The sequence below is a fragment of the Sinocyclocheilus grahami genome, unplaced genomic scaffold (genome assembly GCF_001515645.1).
Source record: "Sinocyclocheilus grahami isolate Dianchi unplaced genomic scaffold, SAMN03320097.WGS_v1.1 scaffold1037.1, whole genome shotgun sequence".
NCBI lineage: Eukaryota > Metazoa > Chordata > Actinopteri > Cypriniformes > Cyprinidae > Sinocyclocheilus > Sinocyclocheilus grahami.
In genome coordinates, this window is record NW_015506216.1 from 226,271 (window position 1) to 237,111 (window position 10,841).

The window sequence follows — 10,841 nt, forward strand, 5'->3', positions numbered from 1 at the left end:
ATCAAAGAAATCGCGATAGGTTTTTTTTGTCCATATCGCAGAGCCCTAGTTCCAAACCCGTAAAAGCTTAATTCATCTTCGGAACACAATTTAAGATATCTTGGATGAAAACCGGGAGGCTTGTGACTGTCCCAGTGACTGCCAAGTAAATAACACTGTCAAGGTCCAGAAAAGTATGAAAGACATCATCAAAATAGTCCATCTGCCATCAGTTGTTCAATCTGAATGTTATAAAGTGACGATAATACTTTTTGTACGCAAAGAAAACAAAAATAATGACTTTATTCAACAATTTGTTTCCTCCGCGTCACCGTAGCACCATTTTGGAGAATATCAGCTGGACGTAAACTGTTCTACTTGTCTGTGTCAGCCACACCACACAGATACGTTTTCTAAGTTTATTTACGCTTTGATTTGAATGAAAACAGCGTATCCATGTGGTGCGGCTGACACAGAACAGCATACGCGGTTTGCGTTCAGTGGATATTCTCCAAAATGGTGCTACGGTAACGCGGAGGAGACAAATTGTCCTCCTTGGTTTTCATCCAAAATATCTTAAATTGTTTTCCGAAGACGAATGAAGCTTTTAGGGGTTTGGAATGACATGGGGGTAAGTGATTAATGACAACATTTTCATTTTGGGGTGGAGTAACCCTTTAACAGTAAATTGTCATTTTTGGTAAACTATCCCTTTAAGAAAACATTCTTAATGTAATTGAATACTTAAAGAAAACCAACAACTATCCAATTACCTGATTTTGAGCACTTCAGAGGCCTGATATATAAAGACAAATAACATGAGCCTGTACTTGTTTACAGAAAACATTTATGCCTAGATATTGCTTAAGGTACAACTATTTGCTATAGCACCCCATCATACTCAAAACCAATATAGAAATAACATTTTCTCAGCATTGTGAAAATCAGTATCTGGGCTAGTTTGTCATTTCAAATCCCATTCAGACTACAGACCACCCACAGTCCATTCACAACCCGTCTTCATCATGCTACACGCAAAAATGGCAAGCACTGACTGAAATATCCAATTCCAAATCTGACTGGCTGACTGCTAGACCAGAAATCAGGGTGCACAGCATGAAAAAAGTGGGGTTTACAAGGTATTGGTCAGCTAGTTCATTTAAAGTGATAGTTAATCCAGAAATGAAAATTCTGTTATCATTTACCCTCTCTCCAATAGTTCCAAACCCGTGTGAGTTTCTTTAAGGGTGAACTCTCCCATTAAGGAAGAACGAATCATTGGATTAGGCCTAAATCTGCAAGGCCATTAGCAGCAAGAGCAGTAGATATCCATTTACAATTCACATTGTTTTTTTATGTGAAATAATTAGTACTTATTAATTCTGTGAGGACTTCTGGTTTAAGTGTACAGTTTTCTTCTGCTTTCTCCAGAGTTTTCTGTACAATTGTATGAGGACACAAAGGCATTAGATTTTCTTCCACGTGACCTATTATTGGGGCATCATCAGAACAATTTACATGGCTGTCAAACAAACTCTTCCGGTCTAAGTGGGCGGTTCTTGGTCAGAATAAGCTGCAGTGTGGACCAGAATGTATTCTGATGCTCTCTAGCACTTCAGCAAAGAAGTTTTGCTTCAGGTATTTTGAGGGGAATCTAATAAGTGTACTTAAAAATAATAAATACCTTTAGAAACAAATTTGTCTGCCACAGTATTACTAACTTCTTCCTAGCTTTCATGTAAACTGACATTCAGTATACAGGTCAGCTGATATATGGGCTTACTGGTAATAATTTAATAACTGAATCAGAAGATACATTAGTGGAACATCAAATTCTCATGCTGTTTTGGAACATGTTTCAAAGCCATGTGGATTCAACTAGAGAAACACAAAATATAGGGCAGATCTCACACTAGGATCTTACAGCTGCCAAGAGATACTGCACCAGTTGACTGAAAAGGGGAGATAATAGCACACACAAACTGAGCTTTTAGGAGAACGCTGCTGATTTTATACTGAACCTGGGCAGAAAATACCCAACTAGTAGCAGTGTCAAATACCTGTGCTAGACAGACAACAGACAGACCTCATTCTTAAGAGATGGCGAAATCTGTGAAATCATAAGGAATCCAGGCGTAAAGGGTATATTATATCCATACACGTGTGGACTTGTAGTGTGTATGTGTGTGTGCAGTGTAAAGTGACCTGGTTGGTCTCCATCCAGCGGCTGGCCTCCTGCAAGTGATTAAACTCGACGAAGGCGAATCCTCTGCTCTGACCTGGAGACACAGCCGTCGCCGGGCCACAATGACAGAACAACAACAACGCAGTGAGGGGTTAGTGTTTTCATATCGAGAGAGAGAGGGAGAAAGATAGAGACAGAGAGATGGTAGAAAGAGCTATAGCTGTATTCTATCACACAGTGTATTATCACACTGCTGCCTTTAGACTGCTAGAAGTGATGGATGTTTTTGTTCCTCTGCTATTAACACCAGTTAATTTACCATTAATTGCACAAGACATTATTAGAAAATGTGGCTACACACAAAACTATTAAATGTCTGATGCTTCACCAACAAAATCTAACATCTGAGAACCATATAGCCTACACTACCGTTCAAAAGTTTGCGGTCGCATTAAAGAAGTCTTTAGTGAATTTGTAAAATATTACAATTTAAAATGATTAAATTTTCATGCAAAGCTGAATTTTCAGCATCTTTACTCCAGTCTTCAGTGTCACATGATCCTTCAGAAATCATTCTAGTATTCTGCTTTGCTCCTCAAGAAACATTTATTATTATCAATGTTGTGCTGATTAATATTTTGGTGGAAATCATCATACATTTTTTCAGGATTCGTTGATGAACAGAAAGTTAAAAAAAGCAGCATTTACTTTTTTTAAAATGTACTGTCACTTGTGAGCAATTTAATTCATACATAAAGAGAGAGAGAGAGAGAGAGAGAGAGAGAGAGAGAGAGACGTACAAAACTTACAACATTATACTGACACTTATGCAACTTTATGGATTCTTGTTTTGATAAGTTTTGATTACTGATTCACAAAATGTGCATAAAAGTTTTACTTCTAATACCTCTAATCTCATTTTGATCATAGGTTTAAACTTGTCTGAAATCACAACAGTCTGTACAGTACAGGTTGATACCTGTGGGCCTGAAATGGCAAAGGACTGTGTTTAAACAAAGGTCTTTGCCAAACTGCTCACATTGGATTAAAAATTAAGTTTATAGAAATAGGCATTCCAAGCAGCCCTACTGCAAACACATCATAAGATGTTTCAATGCTATAATTACTAAAGAAATACATTAGATTTGAACCATAGCCATTTTAATTCAAATTAAATTGACTAATCTTTAAACTGTGGTCAATAGCTATTCCACATGCCTTAAAAGTCAATAGTTTTCTTTGAGCTTTAATCTCCTACCATAATACTTTCATGCCACTGGCACATAAGTGGGGTGGAAAAAATAAAGGAAACACCTGATAATACATAAGTATCAAGGACCTATACACTGTTTGCCTTAGAACAGCTTCAGTCCTTGGAATGCTGTCATACAAGTCCTCAACCGTTTGGGAACCGTGTGGGGAACAGCGCCATTCAAGAGAATCTTGCCCTTCTTTGAGGTGTATGGAAGGGGGAGGCGTTTTGCAGAGCAACTCGTACAGAAATTTTACACAATGACGTTTACATCAGGTAATTAGCAACATTATGGAAGCTCTTTAAGAATTTTTTTCACCACAGGATATGGCAACAGTGTTTTCCACTTAGGGGTCACTGGTCCTCTGTTATGTAACTATTAGAGTAGTTGATTTAACATGTTCATTTGGTGTAATTATGAAAAAAAATAATGCTATCAAATTATTAACGCAGCCCGCCACGCCCAGACCTATATGTCATCTTATGTCTTTTTTGTATGCAGTTGCTGACGAACACGATGCAAGACGACAAATGACTGCATGATGTAGCCTATGAGAATACAGTTATATGCCCATAAGATTCAAGATATGAGGGCAAAAAATGCCCTGTATGGTTTTTGTCTTTTATTTACTGTATCTCATGTGATATACAGTGGCATGCGGAAGTTTGGGAACCCCTTGCAGTATCTGTGAAAATGTGAATAACTTGAACAAAATAAGAGAGATCATAGAAAATGCATGTTATTTTTTATTTAGTACTGTCCTTAGTAAGATATTTTACATAAAAGATGTTTACATTTAGTGCACAAGAAAAAAAAATAGCTGAAATTATTAAAATAACCCCATTCGAAAGTTTGGGAACCCTTGGTTCTTAATACTGTGTGTGGTTACCTGGATGATCCACGACTGTTTTTTGTTTTGTGATGGTTGTTCATGAGTCCCTTGTTTGTTCTGAACAGTTAAAGTGAGCACTATTCCTCAGAAAAATCCACCAGCTCCTGCAGATTCTTCAGGTTTCCAGCATCTTTTGCATATTTGAACCCTTTCCAGCAGTGACTGTATGATTTTGAGATCCATCTTTTCACTCTGGGGACAATTGAGGGACTCAAACACAACTATTAAAAAAGGTTCAAACATTCACTGATGCTCCAGAAGGAAACACGATGCATTAAGAGCTTTGAATTTGAAGATCAAGGTAAATTGTACTTAATTTGTCTTCTGGGAAACATGCAAGTATCTTCTGTTGCTTCCGAAGTGCAGTACTAAATGGAAAAAATATATATTTCTACAAAATAAGAAAAATTTGGACATCTTCATCCTGTTCAATGCATTGTGTTACCTTCTGGAGCATCAGTGAATGTTTGAACCTTTTTGAATAGTTGTGTTTGTATATGAATGTTCAGATTTTTCTGAAGAACAGTGCTGTTTAACTGTTCAGAACAAACAAGGGAACAACCATCACAAAACAGAAAACAGTCGTGGATCATCCAGGTAACCACACACAGTATTAAGAACCAAGGGTTCCCAAACTTTCAAATGGGGTTATTTTAATAATATCAGCTATTTTTTTTTCTTGTGGACTATATGTAAAATATCTTACTCAGGACAGTACTAAATAAAAAATAACATGCATTTTGTATGAACTCTCTTATTTTGTTTAAGATTTTGCAAGGGGTTCCCAAACTTTCGCATGCCACTGTAGTTTAGCAATATCACACCAGTGCTGCTTTTTTCTCAAATATGTCCGTGATTGCAAATGTGATGTTTGAAATGTGAAAGTTGAAAGCTGAAATATATTTAAATGCCTGCACTTCAGATGCAGCTTCTAAAAACAATGTTATGGCCACACTGTAGCCTTAAAGGTTTAGGTGTAATCAATTCTATGTTTATATTTCTAAAGCTACATTTTGATGTCTATTCAGATCTTTTCTCATTTAACACGACAATGACTTCAAATGATCTTTTGGGGGTAATTTCTCAGCCCAAATTGACGTGCGATTAATTGGTGGTATATAATGTAGATTAAAATTTTTAATTGCTTGACAGCCCTAATAAATGAAGTTCCAAACGTAGGTTCGGGAGGAGCCTAATCCTTCAGTGCTGACAATCATCATTAAGAGCCTATATAAGCAGTAGTCATTGCGCCATCCCAGCAACAATTCTTCCGGCATCCCTCCACCTTCCCATCGCCTCCTCTATTTCTGTTATTCTCCCTCTATATAGTACTGCAATGGGGGAGGGGGGTTGAACTCGGAGCTCAAGCCAAGCCTCGGATTCAAGCCTCCATCGAGGACAGCAAGCCAAGTTTGTTTACCATTAACCATCAGGACTGGATGGGCAGGCAATCTCGTGAAACTATGTATTATAGTCATCAGACATAATGATTCCCATGATGTAGCTATTCCTTTATGGATTAGGAACAATATTTAAGGGTTTCCTAAAACACTGACTAAATGGCATTCTTTGGCTTCTTCAAATGTAAATCCATTAGAACATAGACCAAAGATGACTCCTCAAAGCATCAACACTCTTAAGACTAATTAACCTACACTGACTCACCTACATAGCTGTGTAATCAAATGACCTGAAAGAAACTAAAAACTTTTTAACTGGTGTTTACATTATTTTGTCCACCCTTTTAGCTGAGGACACAAAATTCCAAAACCTTTTCATACCAATCAAAAAAAAAAAAAAGCCAAAAAGTGCTCATGTAATGGTCAGCCACACTTATCATCTCAACACAGCTATTGCAAAATACTTACACAATGTAAGGTGCAAGATCTTCCCCAGACTTCAGGACAAGAGCAATCAAAGTGAGATGAGGGATAAGGCTGGCAGGACACGCAAAACAAGCTTGGCACTTGGGAGTAGTTATGTTTGTGCTTGTGCGCCAATGTACATGTTTCTGTTATTCCCATGCTTGTGGATGTATCGTGAGTGTGTATGTTGTCTGGTTAAGAACAGTCTGACAAGGGGTATGGTAAGACAATAGTAACACACAACAGAGAACAGGAAATAATCAGTGATGGCTTAAACGAAAAGATGTGCAGGGAGTTAAAGATACGTACGCCTGAAGATTTCAAAGCACCAGTACTAAACAGCATCTTTACTCAACTCAAATACACCAGTAGGAAAGTGAGAACGAAAAGAGGCTGTATTGAAATTACACACTGAACTAGGCAGACGCAAGAGTGAGCTAAGGCTTGTTAGGAAAGGCTGTGAAAGAGAGACTTGGAGGTCAGTCTGGGGTACAGAGAAGCCCCCCCGGTAGAGCATGCTTACCTGAAGACTTGTTCCTCATGAGGCGAACCTCTCTGGGCTGGATCCCCTGCTCTTGCAGTCGAGCACGAATCTAAAGATCAAACACCAATGCTTAACTACATCAAACCTCATAGCAGGAACATGGGTAACCTCATAGCAGAAAAATGGGTATGCTAATGGATGAAATTTGCTGAAACTTTACTCACCCTCAGTCCAACCAGGATGTAAATGACTTTGTTTCTTCATGAGAACCGAATTGGAGAAATGTATCATTCCATCACTTGCTCAGCAATGAATGCTCTGCAGTGAATGGGTGCCGTCAGAATGACGATTAAAAACAGAACAACTGATATGAAAACATCACAATAATCCACAAGTAATCCACACCACTCCAGTCAATCGATTTTTTTTCTTGTGAAGTGAAAACCTACATGTTTATAAAAAACTAACTAATCATTAAGGAATTGTAACCTTAAACAGCCACTTCTGGCAAAAATATGAGTCCATAATCCATAATAACACTTCCTCTAGTGTAAAAGTCCATCCCATTTTTTCCTTTCACATAAAAATCCACTGACATATTTGTTCAGATCTGTTTTGACTTGTAAACAGTGCTTGATCGGAGCATATTTCTCTCCTGATTCAGACGAGGCGACTTTTTCACCAAAATAAAATAATGAAGAGGACATGTATTTTAGCAATGGTTTGAAGTTAAAATGTCGTAATGATGTGTTTGTTACTTATAAACACACAGCTTTCCACTTCACAAGACACTAACTGATGGACTGGAGTTGTGTGGATTACTTGTGGATTATTGTGATGTTTTTATCAGCTGTTTGGACTCTCATTCTGACGGCACCCATTCACTGCAGATGATCCATTGCTGAGCAAGTGATGTAATGCAACATTTCTCCAAATCTGATGAAGAAGAAAACTCATCTACATCTTGGATGGAATGAGGGTGAGTACATTTTCGGGAAATTTTCTTTTTTTTTTTTGGCTGAACTATTCCTTTAAGTTCTGTATGCTATGTAGAACACGAAAAAAGTCAACCTATCCCCCAGTTTATAAAAACTATGTGCTATGTACAATGTAAGTCTATAGTGCAAACAAACAACTGCCACACAGATTTCTATTGCAAAGAGCAAATCTATGTTTGTCTTGTTTTCTGTTGTAACAGTATTCCATAGATGTTAACTGAAATGGTTACTGTACTCATATCAAGAAATAAAGCTAAGACAAACCTCATTAACAGTTGCATTGGGCGGGAGCATTCTCAGCATGACAATGTTGCTGGGTTTTTGGGCCTGCTCTGAATCAGACCTGTAGTCCTGGTCACGGGGTTCTGGCTCCTCCTGGCTCATTTCCAGAGCATGATGAAAACTTCCATCTCTTAATTTGTCCCTAGCTGGTTGGGCTTGGTCAGGAAAGCCCTAAATCAGGAAGACAGTCATCCTAGATATATATTACTCTTCTCAAGTTCTTAATAACAAAGAGAAATGTTTAGATATGTTAATATGTTTAAACAGTAAACAAGGCAAGTAAAGGAAATTAAGATTTAACGATCGTAAGCTCATGATTCATGGAAAACAACAACAGCTCTAGAGAGATAAATGTACTCACTTGTTTGTGTGCAGAATGTCTGATATCTTTATCCTCCTCAGCTCTCCATTCTGCACTGTATTCGCCCTGAGAGCTGTGCCGTCCCCTAACTCTGCCCCAAGTGTTGTCCTCATTTTTTTCACCTTCATTTGGGGTCTGCTCATCCAGATACACCTTCTGTCCTGATCTAAATGTCTGCGTATCCCTCCTGTGTGCATCAATCTCTGGTTCAAACTCATAATCATTATCATCTTGCTGGAATCTTGAGTGGAGATTATCATTTGGGGGACTTTGGAGGAGACTTTTTCCAAGTCGGTTGTTTTCGGATCCATGGTTCCCCTTTTGTCTGAATCCAGGTCGGTTATTTGAGAAATTACCCGAGGCAAAGTCTCTCATGCCTTCAAAACTACTATCAGGCTCATGCGGTCTTGCATTTGTTAAGCCGCTATTCAGTCTATTTCCTTGCCCATAGCCACGATAGTCCATGTCCCTGTAGTCGTGATCATCAGACTTTTTCCCATAGCGACCCATGCGGTCACCACGACTGCCCCTATGACAGCGAGAAAGAGAAAGATTTAGGCAATCTGTAGCTTAAAGGAATAGTTAACCCAATTCACTGAACATGCACATCCAAGATGTAAATGACTTTGTTTCTTAATTGGAACTGATTTGGAGAAATGTAGCATTGCGTCACTTGCTCAGCAGTGGATGCTCTGCAGTGAATGGGTGCCGTCAGAATGAGAGTCCAAACAGCTGATAAAAACATCACAATAATCCACAAGCAATCCACACCACTCCAGTCCATCAGTTAACGTCTGGTGAAGTAAATTACTCCAAATCTGTTCCCATGAAGAAACATCTACATCTTGAATGGTCTGAGGGTGAGTACATGCTAACATATTTTCATTTTTGGGTGAACTACTCCTTTAAATTAGCTTGTTCTACTGCTTCATCAACAATTTTGCTCAAGTCAAGAACCAAGCATATGCAATCATGTACTGTCAGTGTGGTAGATGAAATATATCTAAAGGAGCGACAGCAGTATCCTGCGGTGCAAAGTGCTAAGTTTTTTCTAAAACCACCTCAATCAACACCCGTCTGCTTCTTATTGATGCAGCTTTATGACGTCTTATCAACTAAAAGACAACATGAAATACCTGTCATTCCCTATTTGTAAATCCTTCTATTACACAGCAGGACTATTTAAGTAAACTTCAAAAAAATTGTGATCAGCTGCAGTATCTTGAATATATATACTGCATTTACAAACCTAAAAATCTGTAATACATTTAAAAGAGCTCATGTCTGTTATGCCATTTACCCATTTAAGTTTAACAGCATGGAGTTAAGTAATAATGTCAAAACATTTATGCATGAATCCATCCAGTGGTTGAATGCAAATTCATATTAAAAAGAGAAGATAACACTGCAGGCTGATGGACTCTTGACCTACCTCCTCTCATAATCCATGCTTCAGTGCAAGTCGACAGAAACGCCCACTTTTTTCTCTGCCTGCTTCATTTACAACTGTTGACAAAATATGTATTGATCAACATACATACAAATGCATAAAAACAGAGATGTCGACTTGACCTACTGATCTTTTTAAAAGCACGAGTAGGACAGACAGTAGTGAGCTGTATGCAATGCGTTGGATTGGTCCGAGCCAAAAACTCGTTTGCATATCATTTCTTTTACGCCATTTAGAAAAACCACAAAAAGGTGTAAAATCCGCTGTCAGATATGATGTCCAATAGCTGCAACCCTGCAGAAGGTAAACGCAGTCTGACACTAATCTACTGAAAAATATATCTGAATACATACACAACAACCGTCACTGAAAGTTTTACCTCGGTGTGCCCCAATAAATAGTATTTGGGTCTCATGCATTAAATAAAACTCCGCGCATGACAGCTTGGGTTCGGTCCAGAGAGCACGAGCCCCGACCCTAACGCCCGCAAGCGCCCGCAGCACAACGTGGCAAACGTCGCGAGCAGCTAAACTTTTAAAAATCGGTATTTTAATCGTGTAATAATGACAATGTGCAGTCGCTTACCTCTGTTTTACATCAGCAGCGTCACACAAGCGCTGAAACTGATACAGTGTATTGTGTGCCCCAATAAATAGTATTTGGGTCTCATGCATTAAATAAAACTCCGCGCATGACAGCTTGGGTTCAGTCCAGAGAGCACGAGCCCCGACCCTAACGCCCGCAGCACAACGTGGCAAACGTCGCGAGCAGCTAAACTTTTAAAAATCGGTATTTTAATCGTGTAATAATGACAACGTGCAGTCGCTTACCTCTGTTTTACATCAGCAGCGTCACACAAGCGCTGAAACTGATACAGTGTATATGTGTGACGCCCCACAGCAGAGCTCAGTAAGATGGCCTCAGTCCGGGAGGCGGGGACTGCGCTCTCAAGCTGATTGGCTAGAAACACACTGGCATGCAAACGCATAGAAATGTGGCCCGGATTAAGAATTCAGAGGCCCATGGGCACAATGTCTGGTAAAGGCCCCCTTAACACACACACACACACACACACACACACACACACACACA

At 38.9% G+C, this 10,841-nt stretch overlaps 1 protein-coding gene across 3 annotated transcripts; it reads right to left on the reverse strand.

Moving 5' to 3' along the window:
* Positions 1–1,656: 1,656 nt before the first annotated feature.
* Positions 1,657–10,683, reverse strand: LOC107565972 (RNA-binding protein 10-like). Of its 3 annotated transcripts, none has more exons than XM_016251316.1 (6): positions 10,580–10,683; positions 9,732–9,805; positions 8,300–8,828; positions 7,921–8,109; positions 6,698–6,767; positions 1,657–2,258 (listed from the first exon to the last, which is right to left on the reverse strand). In XM_016251316.1, the coding sequence occupies exons 2-6, from the start codon at positions 9,746–9,748 to the stop codon at positions 2,098–2,100; spliced, it is 966 nt and encodes a 321-aa protein (XP_016106802.1). In that variant the 5' UTR covers positions 9,749–9,805; positions 10,580–10,683; the 3' UTR covers positions 1,657–2,097. The 3 variants fall into 3 exon arrangements, 2 of the variants coding, with proteins under 2 accessions (XP_016106802.1, XP_016106801.1); XM_016251315.1 differs by lacking the exon at positions 10,580–10,683 and adding an exon at positions 10,335–10,397; XR_001606450.1 differs by lacking the exon at positions 10,580–10,683 and adding an exon at positions 10,335–10,397 and having other exon boundaries at positions 2,238–2,258; positions 6,178–6,767.
* Between the last annotated feature and the right edge of the window lie 158 nt (positions 10,684–10,841).